At 32.0% G+C, this 24,021-nt stretch overlaps 4 protein-coding genes across 6 annotated transcripts; all 4 read left to right on the forward strand.

The window, feature by feature from the left end:
• The first annotated feature begins 7,391 nt into the window (after window positions 1-7,391).
• Window positions 7,392-10,267, forward strand: LOC129287959 (probable disease resistance protein At1g12290). The gene is made up of 2 exons (XM_054924257.1): window positions 7,392-8,840; window positions 8,941-10,267. The coding sequence occupies exon 1, from the start codon at window positions 7,615-7,617 to the stop codon at window positions 8,755-8,757; it is 1,143 nt and encodes a 380-aa protein (XP_054780232.1). The 5' UTR covers window positions 7,392-7,614; the 3' UTR covers window positions 8,758-8,840; window positions 8,941-10,267.
• On the forward strand, window positions 8,769-9,911 carry LOC129289202 (probable disease resistance protein At4g27220). Its single transcript, XM_054926004.1, has one exon. It carries the CDS (start codon window positions 8,769-8,771, stop codon window positions 9,909-9,911), a length of 1,143 nt encoding a protein of 380 aa, XP_054781979.1.
• A 147-nt stretch (window positions 10,268-10,414) lies between the features above and the next one.
• LOC129287958 (uncharacterized) lies at window positions 10,415-19,862 on the forward strand. Of its 3 annotated transcripts, none has more exons than XM_054924254.1 (7): window positions 10,415-10,593; window positions 10,776-11,033; window positions 11,136-11,839; window positions 12,038-12,874; window positions 13,465-14,229; window positions 14,359-15,204; window positions 15,699-15,948. In XM_054924254.1, the coding sequence occupies exons 3-7, from the start codon at window positions 11,603-11,605 to the stop codon at window positions 15,801-15,803; spliced, it is 2,790 nt and encodes a 929-aa protein (XP_054780229.1). In that variant the 5' UTR covers window positions 10,415-10,593; window positions 10,776-11,033; window positions 11,136-11,602; the 3' UTR covers window positions 15,804-15,948. The 3 variants fall into 3 exon arrangements, with proteins under 3 accessions (XP_054780229.1, XP_054780231.1, XP_054780230.1); XM_054924256.1 differs by lacking the exon at window positions 15,699-15,948 and having other exon boundaries at window positions 14,359-14,631; window positions 14,777-14,932; XM_054924255.1 differs by lacking the exons at window positions 10,415-10,593; window positions 10,776-11,033; window positions 11,136-11,839; window positions 12,038-12,874; window positions 13,465-14,229 and adding exons at window positions 16,681-17,529; window positions 18,730-19,446; window positions 19,705-19,862 and having other exon boundaries at window positions 15,069-15,204; window positions 15,699-16,423.
• Window positions 19,834-23,603, forward strand: LOC129289203 (uncharacterized). The gene is made up of 6 exons (XM_054926005.1): window positions 19,834-19,837; window positions 19,879-20,534; window positions 20,895-21,614; window positions 21,866-22,704; window positions 23,024-23,089; window positions 23,180-23,603. Exons 1-4 carry the CDS (start codon window positions 19,834-19,836, stop codon window positions 22,664-22,666), a joined length of 2,181 nt encoding a protein of 726 aa, XP_054781980.1. The 3' UTR covers window positions 22,667-22,704; window positions 23,024-23,089; window positions 23,180-23,603.
• Window positions 23,604-24,021: the final 418 nt, after the last annotated feature.

Here is a 24,021-nt window from a genome sequence, read left to right on the forward strand (position 1 = left end):
TATTATCTAATACTTAACAAAAGTTTTGAATTTCCGCAATGATCCTATAGGGGAATTATTGGCTATGTGTTGTTATGGCTACGCCTCCAGTAGGAAACGAAGGAAGGCTGTGTTGTGCTGGTCTGAAGAAAGTGGTTCTGTGAAAGGTCTATAGCCAGGCTTTTGAGACTGCCGGCTTGTTAATCTCAGTATGAACTTCTTAAGCAAGAAACTGAGTTAAACAACAATAAACTTTAGAGATTAAGAAGTTCATATTATCTTCCTCTTAACATAATTTTGACCTTCTGCTCTGATATCATAACAACAACCAGCTGGCTATGTGTTGCTACAAGGTTTGATCGACACTGATCCGGGTCATAGCAGAACATGAAAGGTTCTCAGTCCTCTTTCATACTGAGATTAACAAGCTAGCAGTCTTAAAAGCCTGGCTATAGACCTTTCACAGAACCACTTCCTTCAGACCAGCACAGCACAGCCTTCCTTCGTTTCCTACTGGAGGCGTAGCCATAACAACACATAACCAGTAATTCCCCTTATAGGATCATTGCGGAAATTCAAAACTTTTGTTAAGTATTAGATAATAATTCCCCCTTAACCCCTAAAAAAGAAATTACTCAGCCATACCTCTTAATCTTCAATACTTGTAAGGAAGGAAATAAATGAACAGAATACTTTTATTGATATTGAGAGGGCAAGGTTACAAGGAGGCAAAGAAATCAAGTGCTCAAGGAGGCTCTGAGGTTCTCAGCTGAATGTGTGTTGCTTCAGCGATTACATGACTTTATATAGAGCTGGCATTCCAACCCTAGTTATATAACCTTAGTTAATTTTAACTCTAATAATTACAACAAGACAAAACTACTTTTGACAAAATGGAAAGCTAATCTTAGACCACCTAGACTTTTTGACAAAATGAAAGGCTAAAATAATTATTACAAGAGACCTAATTATTACAAGAGACATAATAGGCTTAGGCATAGGCTTAGACTTGTCTTTTTGACTTTCTCTTCTTCCATCTTCTTTTATCTTCTTCAGTCTTCCTTTTATTTGTCGGCAGGCTAATCTAGAATATTCATGTTGATACAAGGGTCTTCATAATCTTTGTCTGCTTCTCTTTTTTCATCACAATATTTACATTTATGGATAGTATATTCCGACATTGACATATTTTCCTTTTTGTTCCTTCATCATTATCCATAGCATTATTCCTTAATCTTTGGTACCAATTATTGAAACTTGTTGAATTTCTGCTATTCTTCCTACTGAGAAAATACATGTTGTTGGGCCAGTGAAGTATGTCCACTGTTCTTCTTCTGCTGTAGTTGTCCTATTGAGCTCCTGAAAAATTATATGTACTTCTTAAGCTTTGATAGTAGATATCTTATATCTGAGATCTTCATCATTCATAATATCTTCTTTTTCTTCTTGTTCATATTCGAATGATCTTCTTATTGTTCCAAATTTAATCAGATTAATTGGAGGATAGAACTTGTCAGGAGTTATTTCTGCTTATAGTAGAGTAACACCTGATAAAGACTTGATATTGAGTTACTATTCCAAAATAATGTTTGGCAGCTTCCTTGATGGATTCAGGAAGTTTAGATATTTCTGACATATCATTAGAAGGATATATAGAGTGGATAAGGCCATAACTATACAAGGTTTTTACAAGATCAGGGTTAGTGTTTGGATAAACAATGACTTTGTTGAAAGAATAATGAGAAACATATTTAATGTTACTGGTATTAGGAAGGGCAAAATGGTTAGTCTTATTGATAAGAAGTTTCAAATAATTATACTTGTCTAAGGTCTTAAAGGAAGGTGAAGTTACTGGGCTTGGACTTCTTCTCCTAGAAGAGGTAGAAGTGGATGTACTATTTTGAGGTGTTCTAGTTATTATTTGGGCTTTAGACTTTTGGGCTTCTTTTACTATTTCGGTGAAAGGGATTATTGGACCGACTTTTTCTGGACTATGAGGTTGGAATAATGATTCAGGAGTTTGAGTAGATGACTCAATTACTTGTTTTACTTGTCTTCTAAGGGATTGGGATAATGGACCCTTAGATTTCTCTAAGTCCTCACTTTACATGTCAAAATATTCACCTCATCTCTGAGATGAGATACTGATTCAATAATGATTGCATATTTGCATTTACTTGTCCAGCAAGAAGGGTCATATTCATCTCCAAATATTTACCTTCATAATTACTTGATCTAGTGGGGTCATTATTGGTCCTGTAGGTGAACCACCACCACTATTACTTATCATCATATTTGTCTCCCTTCTATTTGGCTCCATCTGGACAGATAATCAGCAACAAGATTATTTTTTCCTTTAATATATTCAATCTCATAATCATAATAAGATATATCTGATTACCATTTAATTAACATTTTATTACATAATTGAGTTGTCTTTATTCCTTTATTTAGCCAATGCTTTACTTGAGTATTATCAGTTCTTATAATAAATTTAGTGTTAATAATAAATAATTCAAACTTTTGTACAGCTTTTACTATTGCTAAAAATTCTTTCCAATTAGAATGATATTTAGTCTGGGAATCATTAAATTTTTCACTAGCATATCTAGTTATTTTCTCTTCTTCTTTTTCATTGACGTGATATAAAGCTGCTCCCCAATAATTTTCACTAGTATCTGTATATATTATCTATATTACATCATTATTTACTAGAATAGTTAATTTAGGTAGATTTTGACATAAAGTTTTTATCTGATTTACTATTTTTTTTCTTTATCCCATATCTATATTGTCTTTTCTTCAGCTAATTTACTTATTTTTACAGTTAGTTTTGATAAGTTTGGAATATAATTTCTAGCTTGATTTACTAGTCCTAAAAATGATTGAAGTTCTTTTTTATTTTTAATTTCTTCAAATTCTAATATTTTCTTACTAATATGTTCTTGTAATTCTATTCCATTATCAGTTATGTATTGTCCTAAAAATCCTATTCTTTCTTTTTTTAATTCAGCTTTTTTAGGTGATATATTTAATCCTTTTTCTTCTATCAGATCTATAAATTTTTCTAAATGTTTTTCATGTTCTTCTTTATCTTTTGAGAATATTAGAATATCATCTACATATATGACAATAAAATCTTTTATTGGCAATAATAATTTTGTTACATATTCCTGAAATATACTAGGACTATTATGAAATTCCATAGGTAATACATTCTATTCATACAATCCTTCAGATGTACTAAAAGCAGTATATTTCTTACTCTCTTCTTCTAATTTTATTTGAAAAAATCCAGATTTACAATCAAATTTGCTGAAAATATTTTTTCCTCTTATTAAATTAAATAATAAATCTATTTTTGAAATTGGATATCTATTTCTTATTGCTAATTTATTTAATTTTTTATAGTTTATAATAATCTCGATTTTTTCTTTTTTCTTCACTATGTTTTACTACAATCATTGCAGGTGATAAATATTCAGATCTACTTTCTCTTATTAAATCATATTGTTTCATTTCATTTATATGCATTATGAATTCCTTTTTATCATTTTCTGTCCATGGATAAGGTTTACAGTTTATTTCTTTACTATAATCTTTTAATTCTATTTTTGCTAAAAGTTTAGATTTTTTCCAATGAATTAAAGGATTATCACTATAATTTTCTAATAATCTCTGCTCAATTGTTTTAATCTCTCTTGCAGTATTTAACATTTTTATTGAATTTATAACTTCATTATTATACAAAGGTTTTTTATTTGGTAGAAATTGTACTTCATAATCTTCTGTTTTCTTTTGAAATTTTTTATCTCTTCTACTGTAAGGTTTAGTTACTCTTACTCCCTATGCTTGATGTTTACAAGGTGTTGTTAATATTATTGCTTTTTCAAACATATGTAAAGGATAATATTGTTCAATAAAATCTATTCCTAATATTACATCACAATAATTATCATTATATCGATTTAATTTCTTTATTTTTAATTCATATTCTCCTATTTGTATCATAATTTCTCTTGCTTCTAATTCAATACAATTAATTTCTTGTCCTACTTCTTCCATTCTTAATATTTTATTTTCTTTTTCCATAATTCATCTGATAATACATTTGCTTTTGCTACTGAAATATTTGCTCCTGTATCAACTAAAGCATGATATTTTCTAGATCTATATTTTGATAATTAAATTTTACCAATATGTAGTATAATTTTGTCATATCAATTTTATTTTTTCAATAACTATTATTTGATGATTAATATTTATCATAATCCTATCTTGTTGTATTTTCATGGTTTTACTTGTTCTAAAAATCTATTCCTAGGATTATTTTACATTGATTATTATTATCTTTTATTACCCAAAATTTTACAGTTAACACATCTCTTCGATTTATTCTTATTATAGATATTGTTCTGTCCCCTTCATTTGTTACTTCAAGATTATTTATTAAAATAAAAAATATAAAAATTTAATAAATTTATCTTATTACTAATCTTGGTAATACATATTTAATCTGAATTATTTAATTTAATAATAATTTTTTTTAAATTTTTATAAATTGATTGTCAAGATGTATTTAAAATTCAATTTTTTCAAAAATATTTAGATAATTAAATTATAATTGAATTAAATCAATAAATTAAATTTATATTGTTTAAATTAATAACATAAATTTATTAAAATTTTATAATTTTTTAAATAAAAATAAAATAAAAGAAATTAAAGCTATAGATGCACCAAATACGGACCCGACTCTATTATGATGAGGATTTTCTGCTTTTTCATTTTCTCTGTTTTATAAGTACTTCCTCAATTTTTATTTATAAAAAAATTATATTACATAATTTAAAAATAATTAATTATATTAATTATATCTAAAAATAAATTAAAATATTCTTTATTAATTATATTAATTAATTTTTTATTAATTATTTTTTATGACGGTAAGTAATGAAATTATGAAAAATAATTTATAAAATTTATAATAAATATTTATTAAAAAATATAATTTTGTTTATATTAAAAAATAAATTAAAAATAATAGTTTTTTTCTATAAATAAAAATAAAAAGGGGGTAAAGTATTATCATGTACTTTTTTGTTTTCTTCATTTTTATTAATTTCATCAATTTAATACAATAATAATAAAAGAAATAAAATGTGTAAAATTTTAAACATGCCCCTCACATAATAAATTTAAAAAGCAATGTTATGTTAATTTTTTTCCTTTCATAAATAATAGTTTTAAAAATAATTTTTAAATATTACCTAAAAAGTCATCCCATAATTTATAAATGAGATTAAATAAATTTTCTAAAATATATTTTATAAATGAAATGGGAGCAAATAATATATATTGGTTTCGAGGTTTATTAATCAGTCACTTTGTCCTGTACAGTGGTTATTTGCTTAAAATATGACTTGGTTGTGTAGTGCGGATGCTGGCTGCTTAGAAAACATCACAGAAATGGTCATAGAAAATTAGAAATGCGTTGAAGTTGATAATAAAATTCAATGAGTGAAGTTTATTGCCTTTTGAATCACTTCCTTTCAGCTTGTATATGTTATTGCATACTCCCTTCATTTTTTATTCATAAAAAAAATTTATTATTAATTTTTAAATATAAGCAAAACCATATTTTTCAATAAGGATATGTTACAAATTTTTTAAATTACCCCTCATAGTTTCATCATTTATCGTCATAAAAAATAATTAATTAATGCTTGATTAACATAACCAATAAAGGGTATTTTAGCCTATTTTTTATTCTCAAACACAGTTAATATATTTAATTAATTTTTTTAAACTGTGTGATATAATTTTTCTCTCTTACAAATATAAACAATTTTATTTGTAATAATTCTAAAAATGTTGCTTAATGTGGGTACTGGCAACAGTTTTTATATGTTGTTATTGTTTTCCTACTTTAAGCAACATAGTTTTGACAATGTTTGAAGACTATTATCTAAAGTAGGATAGGTAACAGTTTTTAAGTTTTGCAATAAATTTTTTAAATGGACAATATAAAAATTATTACCTATAAGAGATCTTTTAAGATAATATTTTAAAAATGGTCCATATTTTAATAGGCAACAAAAATATAGATGTTCCCTATAATTTTTCTTTTTGACAACATTTAAGAACTGTTGATTGTTGTTTGTCCACACATATAAATTTATTTGTAATTTATTTTTATATTTTTTATATAATTTTATTTATTTATTCTCTTAATTTTTTAATTCATCATTTGGATAAATTAAAAAATTGATTTAACAACTGCATATATACATTATATTTTGTATTACAATATCAAAAAGTTAAGTTAAAAGAAAAGTTGGAGTCATCTATTACTGGTTCAATGTTTGAATCTAGGTGGAGGAATAAAATATTAAATTTTATTTATTTTATATGATAAATAATATTTGAAAAGTGTTACAATGGGACACTTAAGTATTGTGACTTACTTTTATAGTTTTAAGCAACAATTTTATAAAAGTTGTAACCAAAAATAAGAAAATTGTTACCTAGACCAATATGTAAAAATCAAGTTAGGATCATTTGAAATCTGTTACCTATATATTTAGGCAACATTTTTTAAGTTATAACAACACTTTCAAACTGTTCCAGGTAACAAAAATTTTGTAGTGATAATTCATCATATTTGTGCTATAATAACTCTTTTATTGGATTGGGTGTAATTCATATATAAATGTCCTACTTATTTGTAGATTACTACCTTTTTTTATATTTAACTATTACTCTTTTCAGAATTATATATGATATACATATTTTTTATATATTTTAATTAAATTAAATTATTTTAATTATGATTGAATTGATTATGAAGTTGAATTATTTTCTCAAATAATTTAATGATAGGTTCAATTTTTGAATGTAGAGAAAAGAGATAAGATAATTTTATCCCTAGATTTAACACCTTTACTCGTTCTTTTGCACAAATACATGAATGATAATCCTAAGGCATGTTTGCAAATAATTTAATTTACTGACTAATATGGTTTAGCTTATTATTTACACGTATGTCACCTGTGATGTGGGTTCTAAGATAAAATAAAGAATAAGATCAAAGTTACCGATCTTGATGATTTATTTTTGTGCTCATTTATTTTAAATGAAACTTTTAATAACGTAAAATGTCATGAGAGTGATCTGCAATATAATTCACAATGGAGAAATATTTAATCCCGCCAATTTTATATTGAAAAGTAGAACCCAACAGAAACAAACCGACAAACAGCTGTATATAATAATTATTTACATTGGAAAATGACTGTCAGATTTTAAAAATTTGAATTAATAATAGTTAAGTTTTTAATAAAATTTTTTAAAAAATAATTGTACTTGTCTTTAGCTCCCATCCTCAAATTTTCTGAAACGTTGCAGTGATTTTGCCTTCTTCACTGAACTTGTCTGACTTGCTCTGCTTTGTCAGCGACTTCCCCTCATTCCTTCACCATTTGCAAGTTTCGTTTTCTTTTCGTTCTTCTGTTTTCGTTTGCTGAATTTTCTTAGTGATCAGTCTTTCGTTCACCGTTTACTTCTCGTATATTATAAGCAAAAAAGCTGTAGCAGTATATAAGAAGTAAATCCAAAAAAAAAAAAAAAAAAGGAATGGAGGTTTTAGCTACCATTTTCAGCAAAGCATTGGATCTTTTGGTGGATCCTGTTAAGCGGCAACTGAGTTACGTTTGGAACTACAATGGCAATGTTGAGGAGCTAAGAGGATGTGCTCAGAGGCTGAAAGATGAAAGGCAGAGTATGATTATTCGAGTTCGAGAAGCTGAAAGAAATGGAGAAGAGATTGACGACCGTGTCACCAATTGGCTGACGAGGATGGATGAGAAGATCGCTGAAATAGAAATGTTTTTGGGAGACGAAGGCCACTTGAAGACAGGGTGCTGCAACAGTTCGTTTCCTAACCTGAGGTTAAGGCATAAGCTTGGCAGAAAAGCGAAGAAGATGAACCCACAGTGTGCTGATCTGCTGCAACAGGTGAATTTCACTGTAATTTCTTATCGCCCAGAGCCAACTATAACAGATGCTGCTCTTTCTGACAGTGGTTATCAATCACTTAGCTCTAGAGATGCCATTTTTAAGGAGGTTATGAATGCTCTGAGAGATCCTACAAACAAAATGATCGGTATCTATGGGCAGGGTGGTGTTGGTAAAACCACTTTAGTTAAGGCAGTTGCTAGGAAAGCGATGGGAGAAAAGTTGTTTGATGTTGTGGTTATGGCAAGTATAACGAGCACTCCTGATGTGAGGAAGATTCAACAAGAAATAGCGGACATCTTGGACTTGAGATTAGATGACCAAAGCGATATTGGAAGAGCAGATCGTTTGCGACAAAGGCTGACGAAGGAGAGCAAGAGAATTCTGCTGGTCCTTGATGATCTTTGGGCGAGACTTGACTTAAAAATGTTGGGGATTCCATATGATGATGATAATGATGCTGATATCAACCAGAAGACTGTTAAAGAGATACCTGATTTTGGTCACAACGTGGTTAAAATAGAAGAAAGCCCCAGTGGTTTTAGAAGTTGCAAGATTTTGCTAACTTCTCGAATTAAAGGAGTATTATTGAGTGAAATGGATGTAAAGGAAAACTCAGTTTTCTCAATAGAAGTCTTGGAGGAAAAGGATGCAGAAAAATTATTCAACAAAGTAGCAATGATAACCGATGAAGATTCTGATGAGTTGAAATCATTAGCAGCTAAGGTTGCTAAGAAATGTGCGAATTGCCAATGGCGTTAGTCACAGCTGGAATGGCGCTAAAAAATAATAAAAACAAATATGTTTGGGAAGATGCACTTCAGAAAATGGAAAGGCAAGAAATGGTTGGACTTCTAGAACCTGTGGAGATTTCTACAAAGTTAAGCTATGACCAGCTGAAAAGTGAGGAGCTCAGGTCTATTTTCTTACTTTGTGCTTATATAGGTGAGGCTCCATCAATCATGGATTTGGTGAAATATTCTATCGGTTTGGGCATCTATCATGGAGTCAATACAATAAAAGAAGCTCGAGATAGAACAACTACATTGATCAACAAGTTGAAAGACTCAAGTTTGTTGCTGAATGCTAGTTCTTTTCACCATGTTACCATGCATGATATGATCCGTGATGCTGCCTTATCAATAGCATCTAAGGAGTGGAATTTTTTCACCATGAGATATGGCAAATTAGATGAATGGCCTGACACGGATGCAATTGAAAGGTATGCAGCTATCTCTTTACACCATTGTGATATCATTGATATGATTCCAGAAGGTATAAATTGCCCTAGACTCAAAGTCTTCCATATTAATAGTAAAGATCCTCTCTTGAAAATTCCAGACAAACTTTTTGAAGCAATGGGAGAACTAAGAATATTGGTATTGACTGGTATTGATCTGTTAAACTTTCCTTCTTCATTTAAATGCCTAAAAAAGCTTAGAATGCTTTGCTTAGAGCAATGTGTGTTGGATGACAAAATATCAATCATTGGAGAGTTGGAAAATTTAAGAATCCTCATCCTTTCTGGATCCAAGTTTGAAGTTTTGCCAAGCGAATTAAGGAAGTTGAGTAAGCTTCAATTGTTTGACATCAATATGTGCACCAAACTTAGAGTCATTCCATCTAATGTGATATCAAAATTGAATAGTTTGGAGGAGTTTTACTATATGGGAGGCAATTTGATCCAATGGGAAGTTGAAAAAAAACCAAACAACAATGAAATTGCTTCTCTCATTGAATTGAGTCATCTCCAACAATTGAGAAGACTGCACTTAAGCATTCTAGATATTTTAGCTTTGCCGAGAAGCTTATTCTTTGACAAGTTAGATAGCTACAGAATTGCCATTGGAGATGTTAAGATGCTTTTACTGGAATATTTCAGATGCTTCGTATGCCTGAGGCATCAAGAGCTTTGATACTACATCTAAAAAGGGGAAATGACATTCATTCCCAAACTGGGATTAAAATGTTGTTTAGAAGTGTTGAATTATTGGTTCTGGGAGAAATTGATGGTCTTCAGAATGTTATTTATGAGTTGAATGTGGAAGGACTTCCAAGCCTTCAACATTTAGGCATTATAAAAAACTCGAACATTCAAAATATAATCTACGCAGATGAGTGGAAACATCATGAATGGCTTTTCCCAAGTTGGAGTCAATGTGTTTATATAAATTGGAGAGAATAGAGAAAATATGCAATTGTCAGCTTGTAGATGCCTCTTTTCACAGTTTAAAAACTATCAAGATCAAACTCTGTGGCCGATTGAAAAATATCTTCTCGTTTCACATGGTTAGGCTTCTTACAAAGCTTGAAACAATTGAAATTTCTAAATGTGATTCTTTGGAACATGTTGTTGTTGTGGAAAGACAAGAGAATACTACCAATGATGTAAAAGATGATAACATTGAACTTCCTCAATTACGCTCTTTGACACTGCAATCTTTACCATTGTTGACTGGTTTCTACACAAATGACAAAATGATTCCAATCTCTCAAATGGAGGAAAATCGATTGTTAAATATAGAGCCTAAAGAAAAAAGCACTAAAAGAGAGCAGGCTGTCGCTGCTTGTCTGGATCTTCTACTCTTTAATGCAAAGGTATGAATATGCTATGAATTCTCCATAAATATATTTCTATTCGGTTTTTAAACTTTATTTTATATCATATTTATTCCAAAATCAAGAAAGATGGCTTGTCATTTGAAGTCTTACTCTCTTGTAGGATTTATTTTGTGAAAATCATTTCACTTTTTGAGATTGGAACTTTTGTGAGCATGCAGGTTTCACTTCCCAAGCTAGAAAGCTTGGAGTTGTCTTCAATCAACATCAAGAAGGTATGGGGTGACCAACCTTTGCCAAGCCCCTGCTTTCAAAATCTGATGAAATTGAATGTGGAAGACTGTGGTAGTTTGAAGTATTTATTTTCAACCTCAATAGCTGGAAGTTTGTTGAAATTGCAAAGCCTTTCTGTAAGAAGATGTGATATGATGAAGAGTATGTTCCTTTCAGATGACATTAGCATGAATGAAGCAAGGATGGTATGTCATTTCATGAGATTTTATTTGTTTAGATGCAAAAACTAGGCATTATTTTTCTTTTGCTAAGTTGATTACATTCGGACTACTTTGGTTCATGCATAGGAAGCTGATGTCTTCTCTCAATTGAAGAAAATTGAAATCACCAATATGGAGGAATTGGCAACCATATGGCCTGCCAAATCTTGCATTCATTCTTTTTGCAGTTTAGAAAGTGTGATTATTAAAAGCTGCGACAAACTTGTCTCTATTTTTCCTCCTTCCATGATAGGAAGAGTTCATAACCTTGTCAGGTTAGATGTTCAAAATTGCAAGTTAGTGAAAGAGATATTTGACCTTCAGCTTACACCACAAATAAGTGGTGGGAACGAAACAAGCTTACGTGATTTCATTTGCAAGCACTTCCAGAATTGAAGCATGTGTGGAGTAGAGATCCTCAAGGAATTCTTAACTTCAAAAATCTGCAGAAGTTTTCTGTCTTCTTTTGCCCAATCTTGGAAAATCTCTTTCCATTTTCTGTTGCCATTGATCTTTTGAATTTGGAGCACATTACCATACTTTCTTGTAGGGGCATGAAGGAAATTGTAACCAAGGATGAAGATGCATCAAACAGATGCAACTTTGTATTCAAGTTTCCTAAGCTAACCACACTTTCATTACAACTTCTACCAGAACTAAGGGGTTTCTATCAAGAAACACATGCTGTAGAGCTCCAAGCATTGACTTCTTTGTATCTGCGTGGTTGCTACAAGCTGGAAGTATTAACACCTTATTCAGAAGTGAAACCGATTCTCTCAGCTTTTGTAAAGGTACAATAACTTGCATGATTAACATCATGGCATGAAATTTCAAAGTTGAAACAGATTTCTAAAAAGTATTACAAAACTACATGTGCGTGAACTTGAGATTTTTGCATGCCACCTAAGTCTCTTATAACTACACCTTAAGTTATAGGATATATGATTCTTCCTCTAAAGTTATACTTTCTTTTCCTACATGATTTTTAGGTGCTATCCAACTTGAAAGTCTTGGCAGTGGGCCCAAAGGAAATGAAGTGGTTGCAGGACTCCATTGGCAATAATGTTTATCAAATGCGCAATATAAAGCAACTTATTCTTGATGGATTGAGCAGTATCGACATTCTCTTTTGGTTTCTTTACAGGACTCCTAATCTAGAAATCCTATATTTGTGGAACTCTGCTATCAAAGAGATGATGGAAAATGAAAAAAATGTCTCCGTTCAGAAAATTGGAACTGTTGTACAACTTAAGCAATTGAGATTATCAATTTCATATCTTCCACAGAATATGGGCCTTGAAAATAACCCTATTCTTCCAAGGGTTGAGCGGCTATACATAGAGAAATGTCATCACTTGATTAACTTATTGCCTTCCTCCATATCATTCACTCATTTGTCACATATTGACGTTAGATATTGTTTTAAATTAAAAAACTTAATGTCATCTTCAACTGCAAAATCCTTGGTTCAGCTAACCATTGTCGAGGTTGCTCAATGTGCTATGATGGAGGAAATTGTCACAGTGGGGGATAATGAAGAAGACAAAGAAGATGAGATTGTTTTTGGCAAATTGAAAATTTTAAAACTTGTAGATTTAAGAAATCTTACAAGTTTCTGCAATAATTCCAAGAACAAACTTGTCTTCAGGTTGCCAGCTCTTGAAAGGCTGATAGTAACTGGCTGCTGGAAGTTGGATAAATTTTACGAGAAAATTATAATCACACCAAAGTTGGAGAAAGTTAATATTGTAGAAGGAGAAGGGAGAGAGATCTGGTACTGGGAAGGTGATTTGAATGCCACAATTCAAAAGATTTTTATTGATAAGGTATGTACTATTTTATTGTATTTGAAAGTTGGTTTGCTTATGTATTCCTTTTGAAAAAAGGTTTTAAATTTTTGCTAATGATCATAAAAATAGTTATAAATATAGAATTCAAGTATGTCTGTTGCATGTTTGCCATGGTTAGTTAATCTTCATATAGAGGGGAAATATCTTAGGAAGTGGAGTGCATTGAGATGCTTTAAGGAAACTGAGTTCTACAAAAACATTCTTTCCTTTATCCCACCAAACTTATATTTATAAATAATGTCAGGAACAAAAAATGCCAAACAGCTTGAGAACCTTTATTATTTATTAGAATGTACATATATATATAGCATATATTTTTTTGCTATCAGATTTTTACAAAAAACGAATAAATTAATACACGCACATGACACACGCATTTAGTGATTTGTAACTTCATTTTTTTTTTTAAGATATTTCCATAGTTAGAGTGATATTGCTAGCTAGAAATATTTGCAATCAGTTATGAAAGTTAAGAAGATGATTATTCTTGTAATATAAAAATATGCTTCTTATTAATTTATTGAAATACATCTAATTATGGCAACTAAATCTATTTGATTTTACAGGTTCATTTTGAACACGCTAAACAATTTGAACTTTCTTGTCATTCTGAATTACAAGAACTATGGCAAGGCAAAGTTTCTCCACCAGATAGCTACTTCAACAATCTAAAATCGTTGACAGCAAATAACTGTTTCTTTCTATCAGAAGTATTTCCTTCTAGGTTACTTTCTTACTTCAAGAACTTGGAGGAGTTGCAAGTACATTTTAGTCCAGTGAAGGTTATTTTTGATATAGATGACAAGAAGTTGACAGAAATTAATAGACAGTCCTTTAAGTTGAAAAGAGTGAATTTACATGGCCTGCCAAATTTGAAGTGTGTATGGAGCAAAGATCCTCGGAGATTTATTAGTTTTCTAAATCTACAAGAAATCATTGTTACTTCTTGTGTGGATATAAAAACTCTTTTTCCAGCATCTCTGGCAGGAAGTCTTTTAAAACTCAAGACACTTGAAGTCAGCCGATGTAATGCAATGGAAGAAATTTTTGGAAGGGAAGAAGCAGAAGCAGAAGCAAAAGCAGATGAAGCTAGAAGAAAATTTGAATTCCATAATTTAGCCTCATTGATTTTGTATAATTTGCCACGCCTTGAGTGCTTCTATCCTGGAAGATACACTCTGGACTGTCCCAACATCAATAGGCTGCATGTGCATGATTGTAATAAGTTGGATACATTTGCATCAGATTTTCAAAGTCACCAGGGAGCAGTTGGATATGAGGATGAAGCTAGCATTTCAATTAGAAGACAACCTCTTTTCTCATTCAGAAAGGTAATTTGGTATTAATTACCATCATAATTCCTGTCTTTTCTTTACCATTTACAATTGTAAAAGATGGAACTATACATCAATGTAATCCCTATTCTTATCAAGTTGTCTCTTATATGTTTTTACTAATAGGTTATTCCGAATTTGGAAAATTTGACACTCACTGTGAGAGACATGACGATGTTTTCTCTTGAAAATTTTCCTGATAACCTATTTTTCAAATTAAAATATCTGGAGCTGTACTTCGGTGATTCTTTTGAAGGAGGAGCTACTTTGCCTTTTGGATTGTTACAGAAGGTACCTCATATGAAGAGTCTCTCCATAAGAAATTTCAATGCACTGAATGAGTTGTTCCCCACTCAAAGACCTGAAGATATTGATTATATCATTAGTGCACTTGCACAAGTAAGAGCATTATACCTACATTCATTGGTTTTACTCTCTTCCATTGGGTTAGATAACCCCTCGTTGGATCCAGTTGGTAAGAATTTGGAAGCCTTGGAAGTAAATGACTGTCCTCATTTGACTGTTCTAATGCATTCTTCTGCAGTACCATGTTATAATTTGAAGGAATTGACAATCAGACGATGTCATGGGCTAGGCTCTCTGTTCACATCCTTAGTAGCAGAAAGTTTGGTGCACCTTGAGAAGCTTATTGTACATGAGTGTATGTCAATAGAACAGATAGTGACCCATGAGACTGATGAATCAATTTCAGATGAGATAATATTTGAAAAGCTTGTATACTTAGGTCTCTTTAATTTACCAAGACTGGCGAGTTTCTATTCAGGAAATATCACTTTACAAATCTCATTTTTGAGAATAGCAAGCATACAACAATGCCCAAGGATGAAATGTTTCTCTCAAGGAGACGTTAGGGCTCCCAACTTTGAAGGAATACAAGTTTCACCAGACAAATATGATCTACACAGCTACATGGATCTCAACACCACTGTGCACGAGTTGTTCCATGAGAAGGTAAGTAGTCATTCGCAAATTCAATTTAGTTAAGTGAAATTTTTGGGGTTAGTATGCATCACGATTTCATTTCTATTTTTTTCTTAATGGAATATACGTACATACTCTAATTGGAAAACATTTTCTTTTATTGTAGCCATCATTGCACATTGAGTATAACACAAGAAAATACAGTCAAGTTGTCAAGCAACACAGAAAAGGATTGCTATATTTTAAGAAGTGAATAGAGGATAACCAATAAAGCGTTGACCAAAATGCAATAAAAATTTATTGAAAACTTCACCTGCTAATTACATTCATCTGTTCATCGAATATTATGATAGAAGATAATGTGGGGAAACGAATTGACAACAGAATCCCACAAGGCATGAAAGTGAGGATTGGCTGATAGATTTTGTCAAAAATGATGTAATCTTATATTTTTGTTGCACAGAATGACAGTAATAATATATATTTTCAAAGTTTAAGGATCATTTTTTTTTTAAATGGTGCAGCATTTTATAAGTTGCATGCAACATTTGAAGCTTGGAGAATACCCTGAGTTAAAAGAGATATGGGATGGAGCAATGCAAGTCCCTTATGGAGGTTCAGAATGTTGAAGACTTTGATAGTTGATGGGTGCCAATTTTTATCACTTGTTATACCTCTTCATTTGCTTCGCTTCCTGAGTAACTTGGAAGGATTACAGGTGCAAAACTGTAATTATGTAAAGACAATATTTGATGTTAGATCCACATCCTTGCCCTTCTCCCTTTCCTTGAGAACATTGACCTTGAAAGAACTACCTGATTTGAAGCATATTTGGAATGAGGACTCTCAAGAAATTCCGAGTTTCAAATTTCTGCAACAAGTTTCTGTTGATGGATGCAGGAGTATAAAGAGCCTGTTTCCAATATCATTGGTCCAAGGCAAACTTGAAAGCCTTGAAAAGCTACGTGTACGAAATTGTCATGGATTAGTAGAAATTGTTGCAAAGGATGAAACAATCTCAGGAGGAGCAACAAACTCAGTTATGTTTCCTAGCTTAATGATTTTGGAATTATTGGAGCTGCCACAGCTTAAGTGTATCTATCCAGGACTACACAATTTAGAATGGCCGAAGCTAGAAGTATTAGAAGTATATCATTGTGGTCAATTGAAGCTTTTCTCAACAGAGGGTCAAGACCATTGTCAAGATCATTTTCTAATTGATATGGAAGACATTGTCTCATTTGAAAAGGTAACATTTTTTTTTTAAATTATATAGTGTTAATCCATTACCGTGGCTTGAATAATATGCTGAATACTTTGCCATTTTATTTTAGTAATTTGATCAACTTGAAAAAAAGATGTCCTCTGATTGAAACACTTAAATATTTAAATATTATTCTTGTTAAAATATGGTTGAGATATTTTGGAGAATTTTTATGAGAAAATATGTGAAATCAATCAATCTTCTCATTAATTTTTCTTATTCTAATATTTGATTTATCCTAGGTTTTTCCTAAGTTAGAGCAGTTGTCACTCAACAAGGAAAACATTGCAAAGATGGAGCAAAGACAATTTCAGGCAAACTTCCTTCGAAGAGTCAAATTTCTTGTATTGTTGTGCTTTCATGATGACTCAGGTGGATTTCCATGTGAATTCTTCAAAAGCAAATCCATTCCCAACATGGAAAAGCTTCGGGTGGGATGTAGCAACTTCAAAGCAATTTTCACCTCGCATAGACCTAATGTGGATCAACACACTCAAACGTTCTTTTCACAACTGAAGGAAATACAATTGGATTCTTTGCCAAAGCTCAAATCCATAGGGTTGGAGCAATCTTGGGTTGCCCCTGTTCTTGAAAACCTAGAAACCTTGAGAATGCGTAATTGTCCTTGTTTGATGAATTTGGTAACATCCACTGCATCTTTCTCAAAATTAAGGGAGCTGCATGTATCTAATTGTCAAGGATTGGTATATTTGATCACACCTTCAACTGCGAGGAGTTTAGTTTTACTTGAAGAATTGTCCATTGATAGATGCGGATCTATACAGGAAATAGTTGCTAAAGAAGATGAATCAAATGAAGATGAGATCACATTCAGCAAGCTCAAAAGATTTTTTCTCAATACTTTGCAAAGACTTGGTAGCTTTCATGCTGGGAATTGCACCTTCAACTTCCCATCTTTAGAACTTGTGACTGTTCATCAATGTCCTAGAATGAGAATTTTCTCTGGTGGGACCATAAATGCATCTCGCCATGTGCGAGTTTCAGCCAAGCTTGCTGAATATAGAAATCTTCCTCTAGAATGTTGCGGCATGGATCTAAATGTCTCCATAAAGTTGATTTTTTCCTCACAGGTAAATGTTCTCTCATTTCTTAATCAATCCTGTTTGGCAGCTGTGCTCTAAGCATATGATATTTAGTGGTATTTTTGCTAAATCGAACTCACTTTCTTGCCTTCCAATTTATATATACTAGGAAAATGATATTTAATGATAAAAATAAAAAAAATTTAAACTTATCCTATAAATTTAATTTTATTTAATTTTATAAAATAATATTAGTAAAATATAACGGTATGTCTCTGTATTTAATTTTAGTCCATATATTTTGATTGCGTGTGTGTCTTCCTCAATCATGATCTAGTTATTGACCTGTGAATCTGGCCTCGCCCGATTGATGATCGGTCCAACTTTTAAAAGCTTGTTCTTTCTTTCCGTAAAAGACATTTTAATTTAAATAAAAATCCATATTCTTTTTAAGGAAAGTTGCTTTTGAGTTGAACGTCAAACGTCTCTAGCGAAGGTACCTGTTTGTCTATATTTTCCAAAGTGACTGTCCCCTGTTGCCTAAAATCATTATTTTATCGTAGCTATCTTTCACTTTCTGGATTCCATTTAAAATACTTTTCAAATGCAATCATACTGATAAATAAGCACGTGCGCAATAATTTTACTAATATTCTTAAAACATATGTATTTACCTTGAAATATGCAAAACCCCACGGAAACTCAAAATTGATTCCTAATCAAGTTGAACCTAAATATCTTTATAATATTGATTTTAATTATAAATTTAAATGATTATTTGATAAACTTAAGAGTTGTTTGGTTACTAAAATGGATGTGAATGGAATGAATTAAAGAAATAAAAATAAAAATGAACTAAATTACTCTCTTCTTTTATGGTCAGCATGATAAAACCTAATATCATATCCCACAAATGTAGAACTTGTCACACCCTCCACAAATCTCATAAATCATGAGTTCCAACTTCATGAACTTATTACCCTTCTCTCTCATGAACATATTTGACCCATCTCCCTTTCACATTTTGATTATTTTGTTTTTGACTTTATTTCTTTAACCTATTCCATTTGCATCATTTTAAACAACCAAACAGCCCCTTAATTATGTTCAGGTTAAAATGCGTTCAAGTTCTTTAGGTTTTTATTGTATTTATAGGGGATAATTGTAATATGCTATTCGTACACCATGAAACTGATAAGCCATGCATACTAATAGTCCAAAGGTGCATCAATTGTTTTGGTCGTGCAGCTTGAAAACTTTGCACGTCATGCACAGCACTTGGAACTCGGTGATAACCCTGAGCTAGAAGACATATGGCATGGCATTATTCCAGTCCCATACAGAGGCCTTACTAATTTGAAGACTTTGACATTATGGAACTGCCATTCTTTGACGCATGCGATTCCATCTCATTTGGTTCCCTCCCTTTGCAGCTTGGAAAGCTTAGAAGTACAAAATTGTAATTCCCTAACTGCAATATTTGATGTGGGACCCGCATCCACCCCTTTCTCCTTCTCCTTGGAAACATTGACGTTGAAACAATTACCAAACATGGAGAATGTTTGGAACGGGGACGCTACAGAAATTATCAGCTTCCAATGTCTGCTACAAGTGGATGTTGCCGGATGCAGCAGCCTCAACAGCTTATTTCCAGCTTCAATGGCCCAAGGCAAGCTTGAAAGCCTCCAAGAACTGAGAGTGAAAAATTGTGAACGATTAATAGAAATTATTGCTGAGTACGAAACAGGAGGAGCAACTTCAAACTTAATTATGTTTCCTAGCTTAACTATATTGAAGCTCCATACATTGCCAGAGCTGAAATGCATCCATCCAACACTAAACAATTTGGAATGGCCCAAGTTAGAAAAGTTATTTATCTATCATTGTGGCAAGCTGAACAATTTCCCAATAGTGGGTCAAGATCATTTTACAATTAATGTGGAAGCTGCTACCATGTTAAGAAAGGTACTGTATATATTGCAACTTTTTTTAAAATTCTATTTATTACATGTGTTATACATTAATCCCCTTGATACAAGCAATTTTACTCTTGTTTGTATATGTGAATCTTGCTTTATTTAGAATAATAATCATTTAAGTAAACACGTTAGATAAAAAATATATTTCTGAGATGCATATTTTGAGGCTGTGCAATTATTTTTTTTTAAAAATCAATCCCCCTTGTTAGTGTCATTTTCTAATAATAGTTTACTTGATTTTAAGTTTTCCCCAACCTAGAGCATCTGTCACTCACCAAAGAAAACATCAAGCAGACTTGGCAAGCACCATTTCCAGAAAAGCTTCATCAGAGAGTGGAACTTCTTGAATTGCAGTGCTTTGATGATGATCCAAATGGGTTTCCATATGGGTTCTTTCCAAAGGAATCACTTCCTCTAGTGGAAAAGCTTCAAGTGTCTAATAGCAACTTCAAAGAGATCTTCACCTCTCAAAGATCATATGTGAGAAGCTATGCTGAAACGTTCTTTTCAGAAATAAAAACATTACAATTGACTTCTCTATGGAAGCTCAATTCCATTGGGCTAGAGCATACTTCTCTACATGGAAACCTGGAAACATTGGAAGTGCAAAATTGTCCTTGTTTGATTAACTTGACACCATCCACTGTGTCTTTCTCAAATCTAAGCGGTCTGTGTGTAATTGGTTGCCATCGATTGGTATATTTGTTCACTTCTTCAACTGCAAAAAGTTTAGCTTTACTCGAAGAGTTGACTGTGGAAAGATGTAGATTAATAAAACACATAGTGGCTCGAGAAGGAGATGAAACAGATAAAGAAGAGATAACATTTGGGAAGCTCAAAACATTGTCTCTTGCATTTCTGCAAAGTCTTGGTAGTTTTCAAGCAGGGAATTCTACTCTGAACCTCCCGTCCTTGGAACTTGTGATTGTTCACCAATGTTGCAGAATGAAAATTTTCTCTCACGGAGCCATAAAAGCAACTGAGCATCTAAGAGTTTCAACCAAGCCTCCTGAACATCTGGAATATTCTGGCATGGATTTAAATGTCTCCATAGAATTGATTTTTTGCTCACAGGTAAGCACTATCTCGCTTCTTTATCATGTTTTGGGATTTTTTTTTTTGGGGCGAAAATCATATATTGGAGTTAAACACCAGGTATGTGATATTTATTATTTCAGAACTTATATTGTTGGTGTAGTTAATTTATCAAATCTTTTGTTAGTAGGTGATCTGTATACCTACATGTAGGATAACTATCTTTTAAGAGAAATTACTTAATTACATATATCTCTTTTAAAGTAGAATATTTTATAATAACGAATTATATAACAATAGATTAAGCAAGAAAAAGGCTTGACAAAAGAATTTCAAGGTGAGTGATATTGCTATGTATAGATACAGTAGACTAAGACTGCAATTGTTTTGCTTGTACAGCTTGCAACCTTTGCAAGTGATGTATCATATTTGAAGCTTGGTGATCACCCGGAGCTACAAGAGATATGGGGGGGTGTTATTCCAGTCCCTGAAGGAGGCTTCCCTAACTTGAGGACTTTGACAGTGGATGGTTGCCAATCGTTGACACATGTGATTCCCTCTCATTTGGTTTCCTTCCTCTGTAACATGGAATGCTTAACTGTACGAAATTGCAATGCTGTCAAGGCCATATTTGATGTGAGCCCCATCCCCGCGCCTTCCTCCTTTGCATTGGAAGAATTGACGTTGGAACAATTACCCAATCTGGAGCATGTTTGGGATGAGGATCCTAAGGAAATTCTCAGCTTCCAATGTCTGCAGAAAGTGTATATTGATGGGTGTAATAGCCTTAAGAGCTTGTTTCCAGCATCAATGGCCCAAGGCAAGCTTGAAAGCCTCGAAGATCTAAAAGTGAAAAATTGTGAACAGTTAGTAGAAATTGTTGCCGGGTATGAATCAGTCTCAGGAGGAGCAACTTCAATCTCAATTATCTTTGCTGGCTTAACCATGCTGAAGCTCCATACATTGCCAGAGCTCAAGTGCATTCATCCAACACTAAATTTGGAGTGGCCCAAGTTAGAAAAATTAGTTGTCTATTGTTGCGGTCAGCTGAAGAATTTCCCAACATTGGATCAAGATCACCTTGCAAAAGATACAGAAACCACTATCACATTAGAAAAGGTAATTTTGCTGTTATGATAGTTTTTAAATTCTCTTCAACAAATGTGAAATACATCAATCACCTTAAAAAATTTCTCTCTTATTTGTGTAGGTAAATTTGAGTGAAAATTGTGCTCTATTTGAAATGTTTAAACATTTTATAAATGCACACTTATTAGATTATCAATATATTGCAGAACCCTAGCTATTTTGAGGTGGTTAAATATTTTAAATTGTCATTTTCTAATAATATATGACTATCTTGATTCTAGGTTTTTCCCAATCTAGGGCATCTGTCACTCAGCAAGGAAAACATTATGCAGATTTTGCAAGCAAAGCTTCTTCAGAGAGTGAAATTTATCAAATTGAAATTCTTTAATGATGATTTAGGTGAATTTCCATATGAATTCTTCCAGAAGGAATCACTGCCCCATTTAGAAGAGCTTCAATTGTCTCATAGTAACTTCAAGAAAATATTCACCTCTCGAAGATCTGATCTAGATGGCTATATTGATGCGTTATTTTCACAGCTAAAAACCTTAGAATTGAGATTTTTGTCAAAGCTCAATTCCATTGGGTTAGAGCACACCCATCTACCTGAAGACCTAAAGATCTTAAAAGTGGATAATTGTCCTTGTTTGATTTATTTGGCACCATCAACTGTGTCTTTTACAAATCTAAAGGATCTGGATGTTGGTAATTGTGATGGATTGGTATATTTGTTCACATCCTCAACAGCAAAAAGTTTAGCTTTACTTGAAGAGTTGTCTGTAATTGAATGTGGATCAATACAAGAAATAGTGGCCAAAGGAGATGGGTTGGACCAAGATGAGATAAAATTTGAGAATCTCAAAAAATTATATCTCCACTCTCTGCCAAGACTTGATAGCTTTTACACAGGGAGGTCCAGTATGAAATTCCCATCCTTGGAGCAAGTTTCAATACTCAATTGCTCCCAAATGAAAATCTTCTCTCCTGTTGACATATATGCACCGGCTAATGTGACGGTTATTTATTATGGGAATAATAATGTTAGAGCCATGATGGAGAAGGCCATTAAGAAGGCAGCCTGAGTTGTTATAATTGATAAATTTTGCACTGTTATTGGCAGGTATATATAACTAATACCTACTTCAAGTAATAAATTATTATTGATAGCCATATTTAGGCTGATAGTTGTTTATACTCTCTCTGGCTCTCTTTCTATAGCTTTTAATCTTAAAGTAACCTATTAAATGTCCCTTTGTTTCTATCATCTGAGCCAAACCTAACTTTATTTATTAGTTGAATGCGGGGCCATAATGCAGCGTAGTTGAGCATATCCACACATATTAGAATATATTTGGGATGCAAATGGAAAAGACTAGTGAGTTGCTTTGTTTCCTTTGCTTAGTTTCATGATCTCAACTCTTATGGGTTTATTGTTTCAGGATCATCTTTTACAAGACAAGCTTATTTTGGTTCAGCTCCTCAGTCCTACCGCATTAAAGTAAATAGTAAGTGATATTAGCAATTGATTACAGAAGAAATAACGACTCAATAAAATTTCTAATTAGAATATATTATTATTGTTTGAAATTATGCAGGTTGAGGGAGTTTGGAACTGTCCACATCGTTTTCCCTGGGTTGATGATTTAGAAATTGAAGACCATTAAGTCTGTGTGTTGCCTCAGTAGTTGCAGACTGTGAGTCGTAAATATTCAGACATGAAAACTTCATTAAATTCCCATTTGAGGTGGTGACATTTAGATTTTGAATCAGAAGCAACTTTAATTTGAACAAATAGTTTGAATCATAGTTTGTAAACTTGGATCAACTTGGTCGGGTTAACTCGTAAACTGGTAAACAGGTCACCTAACTGTTTCGTTTGATGAAGGAAACCGGTCATCTATGACTTGGCTTCAACTTAGTCAGGCCAGCTCTAACTTGGACAAATCAAGCCAACCTGGGTTAATGGGTTGACCCGGATTAGATTTTTATTATTTTTATTTTTTGGTTTTCTTTTCTTTATCTAAATATTGAATTCTAAATTAAATATAAATTTTTTAATTAATAATTTTAATGCTATTTGTGTTTTATTATTATCAAAAAACTTATAATTGCTATTTCTACAAGACATGTAAAAAAATTTTATGGATAAATTTTTTATTTACGCATGAATTAAAAACTTATTTAAATATTATGACCTTTCATATGAATATTTTTATATATTTGATTAAATTATATTATTTTACCTGTGATCGCTCTAATTTTGGATTGACTTGTAGTTGGATCATTAACTCTTAAACTATTATCTCGATCAATTTAATGATCAGTTTGGTTTTCATTGCCTTGGTTTGAATGGCTTTGATTTGGTAATGAATACTTGTTAGGTGAGAATGTGTTGATAAATACTCTTTTGATTTTTATTACAGGATACATTTAACCT

This window comes from Prosopis cineraria, unplaced genomic scaffold (assembly GCF_029017545.1).
Source record: "Prosopis cineraria cultivar Desert tree isolate PC_DT_omini unplaced genomic scaffold, ASM2901754v1 PC12, whole genome shotgun sequence".
NCBI classification, from domain to species: domain Eukaryota; kingdom Viridiplantae; phylum Streptophyta; class Magnoliopsida; order Fabales; family Fabaceae; genus Prosopis; species Prosopis cineraria.

Excerpts from the sequence above, each read along its gene's own strand:
- LOC129287959 (XM_054924257.1), top strand. The coding sequence starts at position 7,615 with ATGGAGGTTTTAGCTACCATTTTCAGCAAAGCATTGGATCTTTTGGTG.
- LOC129289202 (XM_054926004.1), top strand. The coding sequence starts at position 8,769 with ATGGCGCTAAAAAATAATAAAAACAAATATGTTTGGGAAGATGCACTT.
- LOC129287958 (XM_054924254.1), top strand. The coding sequence starts at position 11,603 with ATGAAGGAAATTGTAACCAAGGATGAAGATGCATCAAACAGATGCAAC. Across the intron at positions 11,840-12,037 it reads TTCTCTCAGCTTTTGTAAAG|GTGCTATCCAACTTGAAAGT; the intron begins GTACAATAACTT and ends CATGATTTTTAG. Across the intron at positions 12,875-13,464 it reads AAAAGATTTTTATTGATAAG|GTTCATTTTGAACACGCTAA; the intron begins GTATGTACTATT and ends TTGATTTTACAG.
- LOC129289203 (XM_054926005.1), top strand. Across the intron at positions 20,535-20,894 it reads AATTGATTTTTTGCTCACAG|CTTGCAACCTTTGCAAGTGA; the intron begins GTAAGCACTATC and ends TTGCTTGTACAG. Across the intron at positions 21,615-21,865 it reads CCACTATCACATTAGAAAAG|GTTTTTCCCAATCTAGGGCA; the intron begins GTAATTTTGCTG and ends TCTTGATTCTAG.